This window comes from Harpia harpyja, chromosome Z (genome assembly GCF_026419915.1).
Source record: "Harpia harpyja isolate bHarHar1 chromosome Z, bHarHar1 primary haplotype, whole genome shotgun sequence".
In the NCBI taxonomy this organism is placed as follows: Eukaryota; Metazoa; Chordata; class Aves; order Accipitriformes; family Accipitridae; genus Harpia; species Harpia harpyja.
Window position 1 is genome coordinate 93,658,198 of NC_068969.1, and position 26,067 is coordinate 93,684,264.

The 26,067-nt window shown below is 36.7% G+C and overlaps 1 protein-coding gene across 8 annotated transcripts in view; it reads left to right on the plus strand.

The window, feature by feature from the left end:
- ADAMTS6 (ADAM metallopeptidase with thrombospondin type 1 motif 6) overlaps window positions 1–26,067 on the plus strand; it is a 160,668-nt gene that overhangs the window by 121,105 nt on the left and 13,496 nt on the right. For 7 of the 8 annotated variants that reach the window (XM_052777737.1, XM_052777736.1, XM_052777735.1 and 4 more), the window contains 5 exons: window positions 930–1,010; window positions 5,726–5,889; window positions 7,637–7,775; window positions 18,361–18,490; window positions 21,953–22,157. In XM_052777737.1, the coding sequence (XP_052633697.1) occupies window positions 930–1,010; window positions 5,726–5,889; window positions 7,637–7,775; window positions 18,361–18,490; window positions 21,953–22,157 (719 nt within the window). Of the gene's footprint in view, window positions 1–929; window positions 1,011–5,725; window positions 5,890–7,636; window positions 7,776–8,396; window positions 8,486–18,360; window positions 18,491–21,952; window positions 22,158–26,067 lie in introns of those variants that run through there. The other variant, XM_052777740.1, reaches the window with a different exon arrangement.

Genomic DNA, 26,067 nt, shown 5'->3' on the forward strand with positions numbered 1-26,067 from the left:
ATGTTGTATATTATTTTAATGTGTATGGTAGAATCTGATATTTAGTCATACATGAAATTTTAGAATAGAAAGAATCCAGAAATGTCTCTTAAGTTAATCTTATTAAGAATTCAGGAAATGTATATGGACAATTAGTTTAAAGCTTAGCTCAAAAAAGACAGTATTAGTGCTGCAGTCTTAGTCTTACCAGTTTTGGGCTCCTGAGTACAGGAAAAGGATTGATGCATTGGGATGAGTTCAGTTCAGTGAGGGACCACTAAGAGTATTGGGGTCTGGAGTGCTTCCCTTTCTGTGACGAGAGGCTGAGAACTGCACTTATTTAGCCTGGAGAAGAGGAGGTTTGTGGGGACCTAGTATCAGCCTTCCAATATGTATGAGGAGGTTATGGAGAAGCCAGAGCCAGGCTCTTCACAGTGGTGGGTATGTGGTGGCAGAAGAGACAATGACTATAAATTGAAACAAGACAGGTGCTGACCAAATGGAAAGAAACTTTTTCCCCAGGTGGACAGTCCAGCAGTGGATCAGGTTGCCCATAAAGGTTGTAGAGTTTCCATCTTTGGAGTTTTTCATGACCCAGCAGGATAAAGCACTGAGTAACTTGGTCTGATCTCCTAGCTGACCCTGCTTGTAGCAGGAAGTTGGACTAAATGACTATCTGAGGTCCTTTCCAACCTGAATTATCCTATGACCCTGAGGTCATTTTATGCATTATTACTTGTGATACACTGTTGAAAAGACTTTATTAGCACTTTCAAATTTTTGTATGAAATATAAAGAGTTTTTCTTTACATCACATGAAAGAAAATGTTAAGTACGTTTGAATCCCCTATCTCATACTAATTTTTAGTAGTAAATTATTAATGGTTAGTTTCATGACTAATATTGATTAACGTAAACAACAACAAATAAAATTTACCTTTGTCTTATAGGCTATATGGAAGTGATTCAAATTCCAAGAGGTTCTGTGCACATTGAAATAAGAGAAGTGGCAATGTCAAAGAACTACATTGGTGAGAGCATGGTTTAAATAGCAGAGTGTTATAAGTCAGAGTTTATGTTGTGATTTGAAGGTACATTTTCTAGTTTGGCCAAACCATACACATAGCAGCAGAGGGAATTGTTAGCTGTTAATATTAGGTTGTGATCAGACAGTTGCAGTAGTTGGTTAGGATGTATGCTCTTGAATGGAGCTAATGAAATATATCATGTGATTCCTCCTTGTCCACTCAGTGCAAAATCAGGTCAACTTCACTATAGTTACAGTGTCAGACTTGAGCTGAAGTGGATGAGGAACACTCAAATGATCTACTGTCCCACTCTGAGGTAGTGTCTTCCATCTGGCAAGTCTCTGATCTTGGGGGATTATACTGTTTTAAAACACAGTTTTATTCTTGGAGTGATTATAATCAACAGCCATAGTTACTTAAATGCTAACAGTACTGTCTCCTTAATCTTAAGGCAATTTAATGTATTCATTCCACAGTGTTTCTGTGTTGCTGTGTTGTAGGGACTAGATGCCATCCCTGTTTTATAGATAAAGAAGATGAGGTGCAGAAAAACTGGGTGCTTAATTGAGATAATTCAGGAAGCCTGTTGTAAAGCACAGAATTAAATTCAAATTCCCAGATTATTATTCCTTTCTTTAAAGACTGTGTTAAATTTGCTTTCTGTTCTTTTAATACTGATAACATACAAATCCAGCTTCGTCAAACAACATGCATTTCTGAAAGTCTCTGTACCCTGATTTGCATAGCAGTCAGTTCACAGTAGTGCAAGAACACTAATTTCTTAGTCAAAAATAGACTAGAGAGCTGATTAGTTGTACAGCAAACTAACAGATTAACACAACCAAAAGCTATTACCTGTTTAGGCTGGAAAGCAGCTGATGAGGCTACCTTGTCAGTCTGTATTCCATGTAGTTGATACGTATAACACTAACATGTTGGAAAGGATTGTGATACCTGTGAGTGTGAGTTAGAAGGGCAATTATCCTTCTAGGTGCATTAATTTCTAAATTGATTATATTGATAATAATGGTACCTTTTACTGTTGGCTGCCTACTTTTCTCTTTGCCTGCCCCCACCCTTCTGTAATTCAGTAGATAATCAATCTCCCTCCATTCTGCAGCAATAATAACACCACTACTCCAGCAGTAGAGTGCTTATTCTTAAAGCATCACACTCCCCATGGCCCCTCCCCCTTGTAAAAATGTACTGCAGGTAAGGTTGCTCATATATCCTATACTGACATTTCAAACAGAGGTGGTGGGAGAGAGGCATACAATGCATCCTACCGTGGTCATTTTCTGCTAAGAACTATTCCATGGGCAACTGAAAACCAGAACAGAGAAGATAACTCTTCGCTACTACAATTAAGTTTGTTATTCCTCTATTTCATAAGCAGAAGAAGATAATCTGGAAAAGCATTTACGTTGGCACCATCTGTATAAAATGAATGAAAAATGTAAATTTTTTGACTTAAATAAAAAATACAGACAACTTCATTGGTATTTAATCTGGCCACAGATATAAAAATGTGAAGTGGTACATAAACACTTTTTATGTGCTTGTCACAATTTCAAGGGGTTTCCTGAGTTTCAGGCTGTCTCCTCACTACCTTGCTTCATGCCATAGAAGCTCTCACTACACAAATGGGGGATTCCTCTCCTTCGCTAGTTTCTTGTGTTTCCAACTTTCAAAGGTGCCATTATATCCTAATGAAAGATAATTTTACTAAGTCGCAGGGGCCATTTTATTTTGTGATGGGATGTTTTGTTCTGTGAGTGTGAACCGGATCACTATTTTAGGATCACCAGTTTCTGGGGAAAGGAAGGCTTCTAATTTGTCTGCTCCCTTAAAAGAACTATACAAGCACAATGGTAGTTAAAAATGAGTTTATTATGTTAAAATACATACCTCAAGGGTATTGTTTTATGGATATTTCTTTAGCAGCAGTGTCAACTTCACAGCTCCTTTCCTGTCTTTATGGAGTTCCCTCTGTTGTTCCAGGTCAGCTGTTTGTGTGGCCACACCATGAGCCAGATTAGAGAACTGATTCATCTGAAAATAATCATTTACATATATTACTGTATTTTGTTTTATGTGCACTGCTGCCAAATACCACAGTCTAGAGAAATCAATTTCTCCATTTGGAAGTGTACAAAAAAAGGAAAAAATAAACCCCTCTTCCTCTGTAGCTGTCACACTGGCTTCAAAGTTTCTTCTTTGTTCATTTCAGTTAGCAGGCTTTCAACCTAACTTGCAACAAACATCCCATGGCTCCTTAAACTAAGATCCAGTTCTTTTGCAAGCAATGGCCTCAAATTCAGACTGCAGTTAGACATTTGGCAATTCAGTTAGCTCAATCAGCATCTGTCCTCCCTCCCCCTGTCTCTGGCTGATCACATCACATAGTGGTGTGACAGCAAAAGCATGTTTCTGCAGCTGCATAAATAATTCAGTATTTTAAACTGATCTGTCCGACAAATAACCTAATAACCACAAAATTGCTTGTTTTCAGAGCTGCTGAAAAGATGTGTGTTTAGTAATGCTGTTACCTTCCCTTAAATGGCTTGATCCAGGGTGACATCTTCCCTTATATTCCCCTTATGCAACAAGGTGTTGTGTGCTGATTTTCTGTGGGCTTCCTGCATTCTCAAGTTCTCATAAATGAGTTGATTAGGACATGAATTTGTTCCTACTGTCTCATGTGCTAATAGCATTATGCCACTGCATCTTCATTGTCATGCAGTTATGTCATTGGAATGCTATACACAAGTGTGCGGCCTTCACCTATGCATAACAACTGACATTAGGTAAATCTATTTACAGAATGCAAGTGCATTTTTCTTTGGTAGTCAGAAAGGTAAAAAGTGAACTGCTTTGCTTCTGGATATACATTAGTTTAAGTGTACATAGCATACATAGAATTGATAGCATATAATTTCAGAATTTTTAATTACGTAAACATGTATGAGAATGTTCTCTTGGGCTCATTTCTATGTCTTGTTGTTCATATGTCTCAAGTAATATAAAGAATTCACTTCATTATTTGCTCTTAGTAGATACTAGACATACTAACAAGAAAATGTTTGGGATTGAGTGGCACAGTAAGAGAGAGTTTAATACATCGTGGTAGCTTTGGGAGACCCTGTGACCTTCTTTTAATTAAGCTAGATTTTGTAAAAGCAAGATGGATAGAAATTTTGGCTATGTGGAAATAGGACCACTGATAAAACAAAATACTCACATTCAGCTGTAACATAGTTACTTCATATACCCATGTAAAATAGATAAGAGTACTGTTCCTTTCTTTTAGTACAGTACAGCTTGCAATTTGTCTTGTTCTCCTATACTTACTTTTTTTTTCATCTCCTTGTACTACAAAACCTATATAGACAATAAGGAATCTGAATTACTTTGAGAATTCCAGATAAGAGAATGTGTCAGAACTAGTTTCTTCACTTAAAGCACATGAGTGTTTCCAAAGTAAATCCAATGGAATAAGATTTATGCTATGGAAAGACATTCCTTTTCAGACCTTATGGTGATGATGGAAATGGTTACTAATCCCTGCTGAATATGGCTGTCACCAACAGAACATTACTGCCTCTCTAACTATCTCCTGCTCATAGGAATGCTCTCTGATCTGTTTTAGAAAATTTGAGCATTATTGAGACATTTTCCCTAACTGTTTGAGGTAAACCATCTGTCCACACAGATGTAGTTGAGAATAAAACTTGATCATAAGTTGTCTTATTCCTTATGATTGTAATGTGAGTTTGTTCCTTGTCTAGTAAAGTCAGTTATTTGTCTCAACAAAAAATGACATGGCTCTTTGATCATGTATTTCCAACCATCATTTTGCCTTTACGAACTTGTTTAATTTAAAGTAAATATGAATGCTGAATAACTTGGTGATCTTCACCTTAAGTCAAGAAGTCAATATCTAATAAACAAAATATTCACCTTAAGATACAAAGTCAGTTTCATATTTAAAAACTTAATCTAATATTATTGATAAAATATCAGAAATAAATCCCTGAATAATATATGCTTGTCCAGCCTAATTGGTTGGTTAGCAGAGAAATTTATGTTTTATCTACAGTACTTTTATGGTTTATGGCTGTAAATTAGAAATAAGAAAATATCAGACTAAGTAGCTAGTATTTGGGTTTGTAGTAGAAATATCTTGGATTTATGCTTCCAGAAGGAAAAAAAAAACAGTGGACAAAGGCAACAAAGCAAGAACTGATTGGCACTGTATGCCAGACTCAATATTCCTTCTTTTTTTTTTCTCTGCCCATTATCTGAGATACTTATCCCATGCCCCAATTTCTTAATCTAAAGATTAGATTGATAATTGATTATACATTCGAGACCTACATCTATCTTACGTAGACCAGCATACATTGCACATGGGCTCAGTTTTAAAGTTGAAGAGATATTGCAAGTTGTATGAGGCATTCTGGTTGTTCCATGTAGCATCTGCATGTTGAAATCTGCAAAGTATATCTGCACATTGAGGATTATGGCAGAGGCAGTATTGTCAAATGCATGAGGGATATTTTGACCAGGGCTAAAGAAAAGGCTTTATATTGCTTGAAAAAATGGTGATATTGAGCTGAAGCTCACATGCTTCTAACAGATTAGTAGATTAATTTGCAATGGCTTCTCCATTATAAATGCTGCTTCCAATTTTTAGGTGGCTTGTATTTTTTTTTAAGCTTTAAAATCTGAAGAAGATGACTACTATATTAATGGTGCCTGGACTATTGACTGGCCAAGAAAGTTTGATGTTGCTGGAACAGCTTTCCATTACAAGAGGCCAACAGATGAACCAGAGTCTTTGGAAGCACTAGGCCCTACTTCAGAAAATCTCATAGTCATGGTAAAGTTATAATTAATATGTTTCTGAAATTTTAAATATGTATTTGTGTTCTGAGAAAAGACAAGGCCATGAATGAAATCAAAATAGGTTGTGTTTTCAAAGAGTATACAGCTTGCCTAGCTGGGACTTTGCATTTACGTTTTAACACAGCTTTCTTGCCTTTCAAAACTGACTGCCAAACATTGTGATGAAACAGGGATAAAGTCAGAAGGGCCCAAGGAAATATCCCAGAAAATGCGCCATCTCTGTTAAGTGTTGTTCAGAATAATGGTAGCCGAAATTCTAAATGCGGCATATATTGTATCTTTGCATACTGCTGATACATGGAAGTCTTGAGATATATATAGCATGACAGTTCCTGACAGTTCTGTAGATGTCAGTGGTTTTAAGCCTGGCTGGGCTGGAGCGTGAGGTATACTCTTACCACAGCAAGAGGATCATGACTTGACCCGTGTTAAAGTATGTTGCTGTGACATACATTGCTCTGAACAGATTGTACAAAATGTGAGAATGTAACAGAAGATGTGACCAGGATCCCGATACCCTGTGTCTGACAGCAGGCCATAGCAAGCTTACTGTTGCGCTGCTATGTTGAGGAGGAGTATAAGAACAAGGTGACACTTGCCCAGTATATTCTGTCAGGTGCCAAATTTGCAGTTCAGGGATTGCTTGATCCAGAAAGAATATTTTTGTGTATAGAATGATTGTTGCCTGGATATTCACGTTTTAGGCAGCATTTTCAAGCACCTAAACCCTGGTTTTTCTTCTGTAGGTACGGATAAGCTAGAAAGTCCATACAGAATGAGTTACACAATGATTATGGTGCCTTTTCTCATCCAGTCAGTGCCACTGACTTTCTTACTGAAAATTCTGTGCTCTTTTGTCCAATGGAGATAGGCAGATATGCCTCTGCAAAGTATCACAGAGGGTAGAAGGGGATGAGAATTAGCTCTAAGATGGGTCAGATTGCTGCATCTAACATGATATATGGTATTAGCAACAGAAAGGAGAAGTTTGATAAAAAGTCAAAGGCTAGTGTTGGGCAGGTGGTATGTGGAAGTGCAGTTCAACAGTGAGGGTAGACAAAAACTCATGGTGATTGTTGCACTTCCATCTGTATCACCTGCAGCGAAACAGCTGCAGCGAGAGTTTTGATATTCCTTTAAAGGAATCCCAGGTGTGATTCCACCAAGCTAATGCTCTTGGCTATTGCATTAGGGGAAAACAATTACCTCAGCAACAGTCTGTTGCTGTTACTATTATTACTATTATTATTATTATAGTCACTAGGAGTGCAAACAAGGGCAGAGCTACGTTCGTAACTGCTATGTGGGTAGCTCCTCACAAGATTTCAGTGAGGACTGCTGCATGTTTGCACAGTAATGTCCTTAACCAACTTCGACCTCACATAATCATTCAGCTGTCAAGTTACGTCCATTAAGACATTAGTTTTATTAAAACTGGCTTTTTAGAACAATTATGTCAAGAATAAAGAACGGACAGAAGTTACAAAGTTGTGTTAAGGGGGAAAAAAAGACAAAGCTGACCTTAGACAATAATACTTCTCATTTGTGTATGTTTTAAAAGTCAGTCCAGATTCTTTTGGGAGTACCTAAAAGAACTACTAAGGCTTCCTTAATTCCTTTTTTCCCTTCCACAGGACAGAACACATACCTAGATTAAATGTCACTGTAGTTGCCCTCTGCTTGCTTGTTTTAATGGTATAACCAGTTGTTTTCAACTACAGATTCTGCTACAGGAACAAAATTTGGGTATAAGGTATAAATTCAATGTTCCCATCTCTCGCACTGGCAGTGGAGACAATGAAGTTGGCTTTGCGTGGAATCATCTGCCTTGGTCAGAATGTTCTGCCACTTGTGCTGGAGGTAAGACACCAGGCAGTCAAGCTACAGGGTAAACTGAATTGCAAGATACACTTAACTACATAATTATCTAGGTAACTAATTGAAAACATTTCTTTCAGACATGCCTCAAACCTTAATTTAGTGAAAGAACATTTATTTTATCACAACGGATTTTGTTGTTTTCAAGTACACTTAATATGTTCAGATGGTTTTGTTAAATACAGTGTATCTTGGCACAGTGTGTGTGTCTCTGCTGATGCTTCTGAGATTCTCGTGAAGCTGGTATGTTTGTTTTTCACAGGAGCTTTCTTGATAAAGGACATCAGAAGTTTTAAGTAAGGAGATTAAAAACCATAAGGCAAATAAGGCAACTGTAAATAAAGGGATGTGTCTTTGTGTGTTTGTAGGTATGCTTCACGTGATCCTAGTCAGCCCTCCTATCCTCCAGCCACCAAAGTTCAGGATGCATACTGGCAGCTCCTCTGTAGCAGATGATAACAACTGGATTATACTTACCAGCCCATAGCAGTATCTGAGAATTGTTGCCCTTTGGCAGCGGTGGGGGATTTGTAGGTTGTCCCATGTGATTCATCATGGGTGCCTTTTGCCCACAATTTACTATATTCCTAATCCTCCCTCTAGTGGCCACCAATGCAATTCTTTACCTCTGGCTGGGAGAGCAGGACAGTTGGCTTCCTTCAAAGCCAACACCATTGCTGCTGCAAGGACTGGTGAGTAGAAGTGCTGTGTGAACAGTATCTTTCTTCTCTCTGGAGACTGAATGCATCATCTCCCCAACATATCTCTGTTTCAGAAGATATGGGAGAGCACTTTAAATCCCACCTCAGAATTTCAGTTTTCTGCTGCACTGTGCACTGCCCATATTTTTTTAAAGAACCTTTGGACCAAATATTTGTCCTTTTTTTTCTGGCTACTGGAGGTGTTCATGTTTAGAACCATCGTGAGTCATCTTTCTGCTGGAACCTGCTGTGGATGTTACTAGTTGTTTGCTGTTTAAATACAGCTGTTTGCTTACCCATATGTAATACACAAAGGACAGCACAAATTCTCTTCTGTGCTGCTAAATAGAGAAAGTCTTGAGGGGAAGTGCCTAGCTTATAGCAAAAGACAGTTCCAAGTATCAGAACCTTTCAAGTACTGCCAAATCCTATTGTTATGATGGCAATGAGTTAATGATCTTTTTGAAGTAATGGGAACACTCCCATTGATTTAGGTAGAGATAAGATTTTAGCCATGGATCTTCTGTCATGCAGGTCATTGTCATGTCACAGATTCAGCAATATACAGTGGAAGAAATAATTGGCTCTTGAAGGAGTAGGCACTTGTCTAGATTAAAACATTTTGACTTAATTAATCAACTTCTAAGGGAAGATTTGTGGATCCCTGAAAACTGCATACATTTATTCATTTGAAACATTTTTTTGGAGGGAAGGATTTTCTTTGGTAACTTATGGTGGCTAAGGCACTTTTCTTTCTTTCAGCTTAGTATGGGGATATACTTTGGTCACTTATTTTCACTGAGCTCTGTGCTCAGGGAATAAATACTGCATTGTAGCTATAATTCATGTTAAAAACTGTATCTGCTTTCTCCATATGAGTACCTCCTATTCCCCCCAGTTTATGAAACACCTTTCACCATATGCCAAAAGAAGACACAATTCTAAAAAGGAGCTGAGTCAGGGAAAAAGAAAAGGGAGACAAAGGTTGTAGAGACAGAGACCGTAACCGGAAAATTTGGCTAGTATAAATATGAAGTGTTGAGAAAACTTAGCAATGAAACCACTGCATGGCTTTGTTTATTTCTATAGGCCTCATTATGAAGTCTGTTGTTGAAGTTCTATTTACTTGAACTCTGTCTTTAGAAGAGACATTTTGCTCTACATCAAAGGATAACAAAATACTAAAGTTAAAGAATTTCTCACTGAAAGTAAAAAAAGGACAATAAGCATGTGTGAGGAATATTAATATGGAAATTATTTTTTATTTATGAGGTTAAAAAAATTATATGGTGACTTTGGGACAGACTGTGAACAAGTTAAAGGCATCAACATTTTCCTGCCTCTTATTGTAGTTGGTGTAGCTCCCTGTAGTGCATGGACTGATCAAGGTTTGATCATATGCTATTCCATCTTGATCCAGGAAAGCTCTAGACAACGGAGAGCCAGATATACTTTTATATCAAAGCATAGGCTTTATATCAAAACTGTAGGCAAATCTAGGTTCTAATCAACACGTTTAACTTCTGTCCATCTCTAAACATGGCTGTATTTTAATGTTACGTCTTTTTGTCTAGGTGTATGTAACACTTAAAAAGCTGTCTTAAAAGAACATCAAATTTGCAAGTATTTAGAAGCCAAGAAATGACAGAATTAAGGATGACTATGAAATCTTAAATTGTTTTCTGTAGTTGTGGCTGTTCTGTGAAACAGGGACCATTTGAGCAGGGACCATTCTCTGAGGCTGTGTCACAAGCTAGCTCATGTCCATTCCACACTATTTAAGTCTAGTTCTCTCTAAATCAGACTGACTGTATCTGCATTACATACCATTTGACCAAGTCTGTGACTCTTAAAACATAGTTATTACTTGATGCTTGTTTTTTAATTCAAAGAATAAAAAAAAATAAAAAGTGAGAACTACTTTACCGCCTACCAACATGATGTTTCTGTATTGTGAACTTGAGGATATGTGTTGAATGTCGTGAAGTAGAGCACAAAGGCTAGAGTAGCATTTTGGCAGTGCAGAGTTTAAATAGTTTTGGGGTATTGTATATAGCAGAAGTGTCCGATATTTGTGCAGTCAGTTCGTCATAGTATTTTGAGAGCAATCCACTGCATTCAGCCATTCCTAGAGCTGCTCGTAGCCCTCATCTTGGAGAAGGATAACTAGAGCAGTCAGGAGCCAAGGAGCAAGAGCAAGCTAGGAGCAACGTACAGTTTTTAATTAGATGGTAACGTGCAGTCTTTTCTGCTGGACTTCTATATTATGTTCATCTCTGCTGTGCTGATGAGTCACGTCTGAACAGTAAAAGCGCTTTAACTTTTCAAACAGGACCTCTGTTCTAGGGCCTGTCTCAGTTTTGCAGAATAGGAGGAGCATGGTAAATGGAATGGTAGGAAGGAGGAGGAGGGTTCCCTGCTTATGACAGCTCAGTGTGGTGCCAGAGCTCTGGAATCCTTTCCTGCCTCCCTTGTGTGGTTCTCATGTGATAGTGAGCAACTCAGCATAAATTACAGTCTTACTTGCTAGTTATCAGTTTGTCATTATATGGGTACCTCTCTGGAATGTCTGACCTCTGAAGCATGCAATGAATTTCATCATTGCATGAAGTGTGTGTGTAAAGCAAAGCATTCTGAAAACTCAGCCAGGCACCTGAAATCAATGGACTCTTTCCACAGTAGACATTATACCTCCTCTCCCCCTGTATTCTTCATAGAGTGGTCTAGGAGATAAATTCAAGTTTGTGAAACAAACAATTACATGTTTAGATTGCCTCTAAAAAGCAGAAGGAATTTAGTCTTTCTTTCATGAGAGATTGTAAACTGTGTATTTAGTAGTGTCACTCATGTTAAAGAAGAACAAAATATTCCATAGTTTCTCTGCCAGTGGCCATCATGTTCTGTACAGTGAACCAAGAAGCAATAAGTCTCTAAAGTTTGAGTTTTATTTTGGTATTTTCTTAAGTTTTTCTAAAAATAGGTTCTTCAGATTTACCAGGTAGTTAAAAACCTTGCCTGGTAACAGACAACTCTTTTATTTTCTTGGATTCATGTACTCATTTGTAGGAGGAGAATATAATTTCATTCGTTTTTAATATCTCTTAGTATCTGTTCTTAGGCTTGGAAATCCAGAATTGCAGCTTTTCTTTTTTACACTAGAACCAGTATTTTCTATACTGAAAAACTTTTCTTTAAAATACGAATTCATAGTATCTGAGCTAGTTCTTCCTCTCTGGCAACATTATGTAAAACTGATCTGCATGTATTGCCCATATTAATTCCCTTTTTTCCTGAAAGTTCACTGATAACTGTTCCACTCTCAGTCAAGAGTTTTCAGAAGGAAAGTTTGTTACTATCTTATATAGTTCTTTATAGCTGGTGACAGACTTCCACACGACTACAGGAAAACAATGCCAGCGAATACCAGAATGTACAGTGCAAGTTTATCTGTACAGAGAAGAGTGGGAGAGGAGAGAACACAGGGAATTCAGAAGGGATGGATGGATGAACAGTTTGCTGGAATTCAGAAAAAATTGATGACAACAGAAGATTTTCTTTAAGGACCTGATTACTTTATCATTTAATGAGAAAGGCTGAGAAAGGGAAAACTAGAATATGTAGAAATAGGAAATAAAATAAGAAAATGAGAGCTGGAAAGAGAAGAAGAAAGTGCTAAAATAGGAAAGGGTGATATCACTTACAGATCACAGAATTGTAGTTTATTTACTCTCATGCCTGTCTTTCCTTGTATGTTATCTTGTAGCTTTCCAAGGGCAAGTGTATGACTTTGTCCAGATCTGTAAGTACTCTTAGTAAGGAAGTGAACTGCTGGTGTTATTGTTTAAAAAAAATCCAACAAAGGGAAAAAAAATCCTTCTGTGCATTTTTACTTTTATATATATTTAAAAATAAACTGCAATAAGTGCATACACCCCTTTCTAAAATTTCTTCCATGTTCAATAAATTCTAGCATTAAATGGCAATAAATGACAGCATTTATTATCTGGAATTTATGAGGTATCCTAAGCATTGGTTTTGATTTCATTCATTCTATGAGAGTTCATCTCTGGATGAGTTAAATGTCTTAGATATTAATGTTTTTTTATTAAATAGTCAGTCAGTATAATATTATAAGTAAATTGATTGCTGTCCAGTTTTATTTGCTGCTGTTCACTCTTGTAGAGTGGTGCCTACTATATTTTTCTTTCATGCCATCAGATGAATCATGAAACTGTCTTTAGACAAATGAAACATACTTGTCCTCATCAAAGAAAATGTTAAGTTTGGCTCTCTGATAAACATCTTGTGATATGATGAGTGAGCTCAGAAAGTATGTCTGGTTTAACCAGCATGCACTAGTTTCAGTGATGCAGGATTCACTATGTATTGGTGCTGGCATCTTTATAATTAACTGTTGCAATTGCAAACTGCAATTTTGGGGATTGCTTTTAAAAATAGATATAGCATTTACATGCCTGCAGTTTTAATTTAAGAATAAAATGTGCTCCATGTAATTTAAAATTTGGCTGCTGTAAGTCATGCAGACTATTTGTGAATTGAAATCTGCAAAACATCTCAGCTCTCTGGAGATTATGGTCACTAAACCGCTGGAGTTTTGTTTTCTATTAGAATTGCATTGACCAGTCATGAGGACATTTTATGTCTTTTATTATAAACTATAAATCTGTAGATTTGAAAGCAGAATGTTTCTGTTTAACTGCTTGTAATTATTCCCCCAAGAGTTTAAATGAACTTGTTTAGCTGTGCTTTTTAGATTATTTTAAGAGAGACCATATACTCAGGGAAGAGTTGATAATTTAAAAAGATTTTTTCAAGGCCCACAGGGCTTAACCAAGTTGTAGCTATTGTCTGGGTAAAAACTGCACTTCTAGATTTTTCTATTTCTTTTTCTTGTTTTAAAGTTAGAATCTGAATTTTGTTTCTGAGATTTTATTTTAAATGACATTGTAATTAGATAGCAATGATGTAAAGTTTACATACTGTGTGGTAAGATGCTGCAGAACATTTTAAAACTGGATTAATGTATCTCCTGGCATGGATTAAAGATTCTTCACTGTATGAGTGAATAGTGGTGAATACTGTCTTATGGGTGATATGCTACCTGACCAATGTTCAATAAATAACACATCTGACTTAATTTTTTTTTTTTAAACTGAGCACAGTGATACTTTGTATTCATAGTACTTCAGAATACTTTCTTATTACATAGCTCCTCAGAAATGAATTTACCGAGGCTGCCAATTTTTAGCCAAAGCCTACAAGGAAACGTGTCTGATGCCAGTAGGAAGTTCAGTGAAAACATAACATTAATACCTATGCTATCCCATAAATATATTTGCAAGAATGGTATGTATCATTAAAATGCTTAATCATAAACTGTGCATAAATTATTATTTTTAAGCAATTACATTTGAGGGAAATACCATTATGAAGCAACATTCAGCCTGTTTTATCAGCCGCCAAGAGAATTAAGGCAGCTTGTGATACAAAGGATAAATGATTATTCATCAGTCAGAGCTGAACATAAATTCGATGTCAACCAGCAGTGCCATGTTACTAGCATTGCTATTTGGCTAGACCTTTTAAATACTATTTCTCATCACAGTGGATTTGAGTAGAAAATTGCAAAAGAAACACTCCTACTTAGGTTGTCAGACTGGATTTTAATTATTCTCATCTGTTGGCATTGTTTGCATAAATCTTAGAATCTAAAGTGAGTCATCTTGTCATGGCTTCTCAAATATTTACATCTTCCACGTAATGTCAAAAAGCAAAGGATGAGATTATAAAGGAGAGCCTAACCTGGTAAACATTTTGCTCTCTCTTTCATGCTGCAATTGATACATCTTTTCTCCACTAAAATAGTACTAAAGGAGTAGAGAACTGAAGAAAATCATCTCTCACTCTGGCTGCGTGTATATATGTATATACGTATAGAACGAAATATGTAACAACAACATTGAATTACTGATTGGAAATTTTGAAGAAAAAGGATAAAGATCTGGAAATAAGTGACAAATGGGCCAAAGTGTAATATGTTAGGTCATGTCTGACTAGCCAGATATACTTCAAAATATAACTAATTTTCTAGATCAAGAAATGTAGTAGATTCATTGATCTAGAGTTTCTTAAGGCTTTTGTCGTCACACCTAAAAAAGAATTAGAAAAGATTAGTAGACAAGAGGCATGCTTAAAATGTAAATTATTAGGCCAAAAGGCAGTCAGCCTAGTAGGCTTCTTAAAGAGCTTTCACATGACTCACGAGACTCCAGTTTTCTTGTTCTGATAGCATAAAAAGTAGAAAGCTCTGTTGAAATTTGCTGACAGTGCAGCACTAGCAGACATATGGAGAAGACTGGGATATGTTGTAGTCACGATAAAGGCAGATTTGATTTTAGGATGTATTTGTTTAAAAGTATTAATGACACTGGATAAGGCACTAGTAAGATCCCTCTGGAGTACTGGGCACAGTTTGTATTGTGGTTGTAATAAACTCAGGTGTGAGCAGATGCACAGAAGGGTTGTAAGGTTGACCAAAGGAATAGTGTATCTAACACAGAGACTGCAAGAGTTGACTTGATTAATACAATAAAGTTACTTAAACTGAAAGACCATTTTGACTTGAAAAATTAAATTGGCAATTAATGCATCTAGAATGGAAATTGGAATGCTTATAGTAGTCACAGGTGTGAAGTTCAGAGAAGAAAAATGTACCTGGGCTTGAAATGGAGCTTGATCAATTTATGAAAGGGGTTACATAGAGTGGTTCCCAGCAATAGAAGGGTGTTGCTTCTAGCTGTGTGTTCCAAGTTCCTGTGTTCCAAGGTTATTCAATTGCCCTTATAGTGCAAGATCTCACTGAATTTCAGCTTTATATCATTTCATGTAATTGAAATATTAGGTGCTGAGAATGCTATAAATGGAACATCTTTATGTGGAGCTCTCAAATCTTTCATACCTGATGGATGAATATCTGAAAGAGAATATCTGTATGTTAACACAGTCAACTGATAGCTGTGGAGACATACTTGAGGCCCTTGAGGGTCCCCCATGCTACTGACTGGAGTTGTATCTCAATTCCAACTGGACCTAACTATCTCGATAAATGATTTTTTTTTCCAACATGTAAAGCACATAACTTGAAAATTAGCAGAAAAATAGAGGTTGAATACTGTTCAAAAATGGTGTTTTCTTTTTAGCTTGTTCATGTAGATTTGTGTGTGTAGGATACACTTGGAAAACAGTCTGGCAGCCTTCTGTGCTGTTTAGTGGTACCTGCTGTTGTCTAATGTGGCATCCGGCTACATGTAGAATGAAGAGCAAATGGAAGACGCTGATTGGTTTACTTGGCTGTAAGACATGTATCTCATATTATTCATTATCTTTTTCATAAACAAAGCTTACTTTAAAATGATTGTGATGTTTATGGATAACCTGAGATGTCAGACGTGAAATGATTTACAACCTGATTTAAAGTGCCTACTTTGTGAAGGTTATGTGTAGTTGTAATCAAAAAGGAGATCCCAGCAGCAAAACTCTGGATTCTGGATTTAGGTATTGCAGTAGAGTGAAGACTCCAGCATTAGGCATAGTTGGTCTCAACATGGTTAATGATTTTGAGGTGAGGTGAAGATGCAGGTGATTTTGAGGGCTGAATCAAAGTTCTCACCTGCTAAACAGGCATCCTGTAAGAAACAGTATGTTGAGTGATGAATCTAACTACTCTCCTGTTTGTCAGGAACAAGAACATTAGAGTTGAGGACACATGGAACATATTTATGTGCTTAGGATCCAGACTGCTGGGTTTTCCCAAGAGTATTTGAATTAACAAGGCTCTATTTTTACGTGAGGGATAGTACCCCTGTTTTGCAGGATGCCATGACAGTTACCTATTAAATAGCAATTCCCTATTGCAGAGTGAAGAGGTTTCAGCTGGGAGTACATATCCAGAAGAGTACTCTTAACTGTGTGCTATAGAAAGTTCAGGAGTCTAAGAGGGTAGGGAAGGGGAAAAAATTTTTAATAAGCGTTCTGGGCCACAGTGCAGCCAGGGATGCAAGATTCATGGGGCTCATGGCAGGAGACAAGAAAGAGGTGTAATCTGTAACCAGAAAATAAGACATTCATCTAGCACAGGCAGGTATGGATTTTCATCCTTGGTTTCAAGGTGGTTTAGACATTTTACATCAGACCGTAATTGAATAAAAACTAGAAATAATCTACAGACTAGAAACCACAGTCTTGCCACCTTAGCTAAAGTAACCACTAAATCACGGAAGTTACAGTGTTCTCATGGGAATTAGGAATGCCCTCAGAGTGAGAAGGGATCATAGCTACTCCTGCATCTGCAGCTTCATGGGGAAGTGCATGCCATCCTCAAGACTCATGAAAAAGGAGGTTACCATTTTCCCCATGTCCTTTGCACATAACTTCATGAAGACCTTTCACATGTCTGTAGACTGGGAGGCTTCTGTTCATAGCCAAGCAGGATGCTTTGGGGGCCAAACTTCAGGCATCTTAAGGCTAGGCTTGACTCACTGTTGGAATTAAATACCTGAATTCTATGTGGATCACATCTTATGAACCAAAGTAGGAAATTTGATTCTTGTCCATTTTTGTCTAACAAAAGCAGCGATTACAAGGTAAGTTGTTTAGCTTGTTTAAAATGAGCAAAAGGACTACAGATATTTGGTGAAAGAAATCCCATGTTTTTACTGGGATGTTTAGTGCCTGAAAAACAGATTTATGTAATTAATTTTATTACTGCATGTCTACCTCCTATAAAAAGCTTGTCTTAAAATGGAGAGAGGGCTGTAAAGTTGGCAGATATTTGAAGCCAGGATGTTTTAATCCCTATTTAATTGTATGCATTTCACATTTTGGAGAAATTTAAATAATTGCTTCTGGTTTTAAGAAAGGTTCAGGGCTTTTTGCAAATTTTATCATACAAATAATCCTATTATTTCAGTATTATGAGTACTGCTGTTCAATAAGAACTGCATATGAATTGCAGATCCATGGTCTTTATGCTAGCAAACATCATACAGCTTGTTCTAAAAAGAGAGGAGGAGGCCCTGTGTACTACTTTTTACAGCAATACTCTGAGCTGCACTGTTGTCATATCAGTGGTTCTTTGATGCCTTTCTTTGATCCTGTTTTTTAAAAATCAGAAGATCTGCTTAATATGCTACCTTATAATGTTGCCTTGGCAGTGATACATCATTATGTTTTGGGAATGATAATCAATTCTAAACTGCCCTGTTGATGGTTAACAGTGAAAGAGAAGCTGGGAGTGCCAGACAAAATGAGCATTCACAGAAACAAACTGCATCTTTCAGAATGAATAATACTTTTATTATTTTAATGAAGAAAATGTTTATAGAATAACACGTATAAAAATGCAACACTATTTCCCAGTATTGCTGGTTTATTTTAAACCAGAGCACATAAACAAATAATTCTGCATTGAAGTGTGACCACATTCTATTTGGTGATGTTTTCTTTGGAAATGTGTCTTTTACTATGAGAGGAGGGTAGAGAAAAAATGGGGTTTGTGCAATATACAAATAAAAACGATCTGTTAGTAAATCTATAAATATATTCCCTTTGTTTTAGAAAACAACAGCAATTTAAAATCCTCTCTCAGTGGGGTGGCCTAAAATTGAAGGAAAATGAGAGATTTATTGTGGTCAGGGGGCATTCAGTCAATTGGAATTCACACCCCTGCAGCATTCAGCCAATTAAAGTGGGATGGTAGGATTAATAATCAATAGGTGAAATACACTTTTGCTCAACAAGTGGAAGAGCAATAATGATTAATTAATGGTGTTTCATTTCATCCCAAGGTGTGCAGAGACAAGAGGTGGTGTGTAAAAGGCTGGATGACAACTCCATTGTACAAAACAATTACTGTGACCCTGACAGTAAGCCTCCAGAAAACCAAAGAGCCTGCAACACTGAGCCTTGCCCACCTGAGTAAGTTATTAATCACTAAGATGGACATGTATTTTGCATAGATAGAAAAGTCTTTGTGATCTATAATAAATGCTGTTGACCAAATGTGTATAAAATTCTGACCTAGGATTAGGGTCCTGTCTTATCAGACAGGATATTTGGTTTTGGTTTTTTTGTTATGGTTTCTTGTTCCTCTGAAATCAGTTGTGGAAAATGCACACTTTGACCTAGAGGAGGCCTGATTTGACTGAGGAACAGTGATGTTTAAACTACACAAAGCAGATCAGATATTGTAAGTGAAAAGATACTATCAAAGCAGTTTTGGGGGTGTAAATGTCAGATGTGGTGAGTAGTGCTCAGAGTAGAACTGGGAACCATTCTTAAGGTAATAGTTACAGAATAATCTTGAGGTGACACTAACTTTGCCATAGATATTTATATTACATACTAAATGTTGCTGTATTTTTAAGTCTATTATATTAAAATTTGGGTTGAAGTGTTCACATGAGAAATGGCAAATGTAGAAACTGCTTAATAGACCAAACCATTTACTGATAACAATTTTGTCAAACAACTTTCTCTCCAGGATACTCAGTGTTGTACAGTAATGCTGTGTGCCTTTAGGATTAGGTATCTACTTGGTTACATCTATTTAGTTTTATTTTTAAAGGTAGCTGTATGCTATGTATTGAAAAGATAATTAAAGCACAGCAGCTCATTTGTTCAAGAATGAAGTTTGGCAAGGACCTATAGCATAGCTTAATCTTACTACAAAAGCTGTTTAGAAACAGTTGTGATATTTTGCACTAGAAAATAATTTCAGCATATGCACAACAGCTCCTTCTTATGTTTTGAGACAAATAAAACTTGTGGAAAAAATGGAAGAGATACAACAGTTTATTGAGTCACAAGCTCTGGTTAGTTTAAATTTGGTGATAATCTGTAGCTATATTCTAACTGGGCATGAAAATCATTAATGCTGATTAAATGTAGTTGTTGCACAATAAAGAAATGCTGTGGTCTCTTTTAAATGTCTCTTAGAAACCGTAAAATTGTAGCGTGAAGGACACTGGAAGGAATTAGACAAGACTGTAATACATTAAAGTCCCAACAGGTCTTCATGAAGCCAGTTTCTTCCTAGAGTATCAACAGCTTCCCCCGGTGTGGTTACTGGTTGCAGGATGGCAGAGCAATGTCTTCTACACTTACTCTCCCTGTGTCATGTACCATACTCATTTGACCTAAACAGAAGTGAAGCCATTACACTGCTCTCACCTTGTGTGTGATTGAATGTGAATGTGCTGTCTCACAAACAGATCTAAAGTAGGTCTAAATCATTGTCCCCACAGTCTATGTGTAAATATATGTTTGCCCTGCAAGGATATGCACTTGGCTTCTGTTCGGGTAACACTGTTTAGTATGGCTATAAGTGCACTAACTAAACTCTCACACCATGTACCTGAGAGCAGAACTTGGGAAGTGGTCATGTTTGGTCAGTTCCTTTTTACCAAACATATCCCTATCCCTTCCTATGTGTGGCTTAACTATTTATTTAAAAACCAAAACCAAGAAAAAAACCCCAACCCACAAAGTGGGACACTTCCGGATTCTCTATCCAGTACAGCAGGGACATTGATGAACATGGTGAAACTCAAGTCATCAGGATTCAGAAAGTGGGTAGTGTGTATTAATCAGCATCTGCTTGAATATGTCAGAGCAGTTCAGCCCACATCTGCCTCCATTCTGATGTTCCCCACAGGGTGAATTCAAAGTGCCAGACTCCTAAGGAAGGGTTCTTGATTCCTGATCCTGTAAGTAGTCTAGAAGAAGGCTGTTCAAATAACAGATAGTTACCCAAAGAAGTTTGACCCTTTTGACTGGAAGATTTATCACCCAGTAACACTTTTTACATAGAGTGGCCAAATATTTCCATTTTTAATTAGCACAATTCTGCTTTCCTTCTGGTGTATACCAAAAGTTATGAAAATGTTACTCTTTCTAGCTGAATGCCAGTTACATTATACTTGATGTCTCTGAGCAGAAGTGAAGACTATGTTTGTTCATAATTATTTTGTTTGTTATTACAATAAGTAACCCTTAAAATTCCAGATTTCAAGAAATGATACAGGTAACTCTCATAGTTCTATGAATTATGAATAGTACTGTCTTGTCATACAGTATAAACATAAAAGGTACCTGAGAATGCACTTGAGCAAATCATAGTACCACCTAAAAATTAACACTTCAGTCTCTCCAAAGCTCTGAAATGCTTCTAATTCTCCCTGCTGTGGTAAAAGCATGTTTGGTGGCAAAGAATCACAAATTAATTCTCTTTCGCTGGGAGATTAATGACAGAATATGGCATATTTGTTTGCATCTCTGCATTGATCTAGGTTCTTCTTAGAATATATTATACATTCTATAACACAAGACAGGATAGCAGCACATTTTTTTTGACAGAGGCTTCAGAAAATGACAAATCTTATGAGGTAGCTCCAAGCATACCTCCAGGAACATCCACAGTGACTGACATGCCTGGCATTTTTGGCATGTTGGCAACACGTGATAGCATACTAGACTTCACCTTCATCCTTTGCAAGGATGATTCAGGCAAGTGTATCTAATCAACATATGAAATATTGAAGACCAAATGTGATCGAATATGTGAAGAGATATATCCAGTGAATTGAGCTGCATTAACCATTCGTCAGGAGGGAAAGGAAAAAAAAAAAAAAAAAAAAAAAAGAGTATTACAGCCAGATTAACAGCTGCTTTAATCTCTGTGGCAACACAAAATAATCTAAATATACTGTCCAACTCCTGACTTTTACTATGGACATGCACTCAGAAGTTCTCTCTAGCACCTATCATGCAGTGCTTTAAATTTTTTATGTGATGAATTAATGTTTTACTAGTGTTTGCATTACTTTAATAAGTAAGAATATTTTGCATTTCAGTATAGCCTTTTATAAAAAAGTTTAGAAATTTTTCACAATCAGATGAGAATTAACTCTCAGAAAGCCCAATTTTGAGATCAAATTATTTTAATGTAATTATACTGGAGAGGCAACCAGCTTGGCTTTTAACTTGTGCTGTAACCTACAGTAGTGGTTCCCAAACATTTCCATTTGCAAAACCACTTTCAGAGAAATAATTTCAGGCAAGTCAAGTACAAATCTACTTAAATAGCTGCAGTTTTGTCAGGCTCAACACTCCTTTCTAACTACTATAGCCTAAGCTGGAAATTGCTGCTCTAGAAAAATACAAAGTAGTATTATTATTGGAAGATATGATTGCAGTAAGGCATAAATTAAATGTTCAGTAAAAAGACCCATAAGTTTCTACTTTATTTCACTGTGAATACATGTATTGTTAACAATGATTTGGGTTTAGTAATTTAAACTATTTGGCTTCTGGGTTTGTGCAATTATCTGCTCTGTTTCTGAAATGCATTAACTGAGTCTCCTAACCTTTTCTATCCAGATGGTTTATAGGAGATTGGTCAGAATGCAGTAAGACCTGTGATGGAGGAATGCGTTCACGAACAGTTCTCTGTATCAGAAAGATTGGACCTTCTGAGGAGGAGACACTGGACAATACCAACTGTTTAACACACCGGCCTATTGAAAAAGAGCACTGTAACAATCAGTCCTGTCCCCCACAGTGGGTCGCTTTGGACTGGTCAGAAGTAAGGAAATTTTGCTGTGTTAGCTCATTGGTAATAGTGGAGGCAAGAGCTCTGACCACTGAATATTAGTACATTTTCTATCTCTGCTTGCTACGTAAAGGATTAATAAGAAATTCAAAACCTCATAGATTTAGTATTGAAGCAGTTTTTTCTTTTTTCTTTCCTTCTATGTTGTCAGTTCTGTTGTTTTGTCAAATGATTATGACTTGGTTTTATTAATCACAGTAGTAAAATAGTAAAATACAAAATAGAGTAGTAAAAAAACCCCAGTGAAACAAAAAAAGCCTAGAATAGCCATTTGGTATGAGATAATTGTCTTAAAGAAAAAAGGAATTTCCATGGTTTTTTGAACAAGCAAATAGCTGGATAGTAGAGAAGATGAGTTTACAATATCAGAAGCTGGAATAAACTCCTTTTTTTTCTGAAGTAACCATGCTGATGTAAAGCATCACCTTTCTTAGCAACATGCCTCAAGAGGTAGACCTGAAAGTTGGTATTCTCTTTGTTAAAGAAAGAACATCTTTTGCTAAGTATGGTGATACCTGTTACAGTATAAGCCAAGCTTATACTATAACTTATACTGATTCAAGTATTGAATTTGAAGAATGTGAACCAGTGCAGCTGAAAGGAAAGGTAAATACATTTGAATGCGACTGCATCACATGCAAATCAGAGTTCAAAAATGTCTGTATACTTTTTCAGATCCTTGCCATCCTGGACTCCCATCCTACCCAACTTTTTATTTCAAGTACCCTTTGGAGTACTTATAAGTTAGGATTTCCTGAGTTTCCATGTCTGTGTCCGTGTCCTTGCTGTCAAATGCAGCTGTATCATATAATTGCTTTCATACACTGATTAAACTATGTTTTAAAATTAGTTAATTGGGGGGTTTGTCCCACTGCTTCTAGGAGAACTATTCCTGAACTTCAGTCTTTGAATTGCAAGAAGTGGTCTAATGTTCTATTTTAGTTCCACACCAGTTTATACCTGTTTGCTTTTGTTATCTGAAACAGCCATTCCTCCTCTCCAGGTATTATTCATCAGAAATTAATTAATCTTGATCACATTCTGCTTTCATGTTTCAGTTTGAAGTTGTCTTTTTGGGAATGGATGACTAGAGTTAAATGTATATATTATCCCAGAGGAGGTTTCACATGTGGCTCATTCTTTTGTTTCCTGCCTCTACTGGTGATACCCATAATGTAAAGTGTATCAGTATACCCTAAACAAGCTGCTTCTGTTCCACAGCTATCACACACTGATTACGTAAAGTCATCTTGCACTCTGTTAATATATCCAGATCTTTATCCTCTTTTCATTTCTTGGTTTTTATTTTTGGAAATGCATGCTCTTACATGTCATACTGCCAGAATTCACTTCATTTCAGGTATTAACGTTGTCATAGTTGTCCAGTTCTTTCTGTAGAGCATACCTGTGTAGCATCAAGGTCAGTTAATTACCTGTGCTATCTGCTAGTTTCAGTAATTTCAGAAACACTGAACAACTGAAACTACTTTTGTGGTGAACATCATCAAGTAGACTGGAAAGAAATACAAATCAGATCAGTCCTGTGACTGATCCTAGAAGGTCTTTGCAGGTAGCATCTCAAATTCTAAACTTCACCCAGTTGTCATCCCCCTTTCAAATACTCTACTGAAGCCCAGGTGGGTTAGAACTGTTGCACTTCCTTTGTCTAAAAAAATGGAGACCATTAGAATAAATTGGAATGATCTACCAATGATATATACCCATGATTCATTGTATCTGATTTTTTGTGTACTTGCTTGCCTTTGAAGTGTCTTTCATTCAAAGTAATGATAAATCACTGGATACTATAAAGAAGGTTGATGTGCATGTAGTTGCACAGATCTCTTCTACGCACAGATACATTTAGCTCCAAAAGTTTTTAAAGTCTCTGGAAATTCAAAGCATGAAGAACGAAGCCTACTAGGATCACTGTGAGCACCCATAGAAGTGGTACAGAACAGCTCTTACCATAATTTGTTAATGCAGGTAATATAGTTTACTAAATCACAGAGTGGTTGAGGTTGGAAGAGACCTCTGGATGTCATCTTGTCTAACCCCCGAGCTCAAGCAGGGCTGCCTAGAGCCAGTTACCCAGGACCACGTCCAGACAGCTTTTTAGTACCTCCAATGATGGAGACTCCATCCGCTATTAGTTAACAATAGTCTAAGCATTATGGCAGTACTTAAAAGTAGTAATACCTCCATGTTAAATTACAGTGCTGTGAGCTGTCATCGAAGCTGTTGTTGTTCATGTTCTTGCTGTCTGAATTTCATGCTTGTATAATCTCCATCTGTTGTTCTTAGCTGAAGAAACTACTTCTGTAGACAACATGTTTATTATTGTTATTTTTCCTTGAACAAAAGGAACAGTACAGCAAATTGACATATTTTTAACTGGTTTTGTTCTGAAGGAATTATGAATGAAATGCCATTTTAGTGAGCTTTTATATCAAAGAAAAATCTTCTAAAATACAGAGTGAACATCTGAAATTTTTTTGTTTTCATTACTTTATCAGACAGGTGCTTTTACTTATATTCTGAATCTCCTGTTATTTGTACCAGGTTTTGTTAATAATCCTCAGTCATTCCCAGGCTATAACTCAATCTGTCTCTGGTTTTATTCCGTTTAAGGTAACAGATATTTTTTTGAATCAGTTCTATAAAAAGTTGTCAGTTTTATAACCTGAAACCTGTAGAAAAGCAGTTTCTTCCAGCAGCTTTCCTCAGAGTAGATCAGGACCTCAAGAAACCTAGAAATGGCATAGTGAATCTTAAAGTGTGTGTTGTTCTACATGCAGAACAATATTTTTTTTACCCCACTGTTAGCCAGCATTTCACAAAAGAAGTAGGGCACTAAAATCAAGGCAGAAAAGGTATTAAATGGTCCTTGTCCCGACCTGAAAAGGTACAGTATATTCCAGCCCTTTGAAAATTAATTTGACTTAGAGCAGAAAGGAGTGAAAACGAAAGAATGGATGAGTGGGAAGGGATGTTCATTTGAAGACTCTGTCATACCACGTCTGTGGCATTGATAGTTTGTTAGCTCTTTGCATCCGTTATCACAGTACTTTATTTCTGATCGGAATATCTAGGCATCATCTCAGTACTAACAAATGATAGTATCCATATGACAAGTTACAGAGCCGTAGATATATGTTGTCTATATACTGTTGCCCTTTAGCTACCTCCTGGAGACATTGCTCACTAATACATCATCCTTAGACTATCAACATTACCACCCTTGTAAGAAGCTTCAGCGACTTTTTAAGGCCTTCATATCCAGCCTTTTATACAGCAGGAGCATGTTATAATTTTGAACAAAATCATTCTAATCTAGGGATCCAAGCTCTGCTGAGATTGTGAAAAAGTGCCAGCTAATGTACTTGTTGAGCATCAGTATAGTTACACATTTTTTTAGCTTTCAGGGTTAATTAACAAGAAATTCTGCATCTTTTTGGTCAGAGAAACAAAATCATTTTGTAAACATAGAGATTAAATAAAGTCCTTAGGAGAATGTAAAAGTGCTTTTATCAAATAGTAATTAAAGCTAACTGTCTTGCCCAATGGAATGTAGTCATTCTCAGGTAATGTCAGTTTTGTCATAAAAGTTTTCGCGCTTTGCAATAGTTGAGCTTTGACTGAATTATTCTGCCCACTGTAAATTACTTCTTTTATGTTTTTCCAGATAATAAAATAAACTGGAAAAAAACAATCTAAGGATTTCTTGAGAGGAGCCTTATCAGACAAGCACATTTACTTTGCATTCGTATTACCATTAGTCATGACTTCCACTGAGTGAGTCAAAAATTCTAGAAGCATTTAGTAATGGAAGACACTTTTTTCTGTTTTTGTTTGTCTGGGCATTTTGTCTTGCATTTACTTT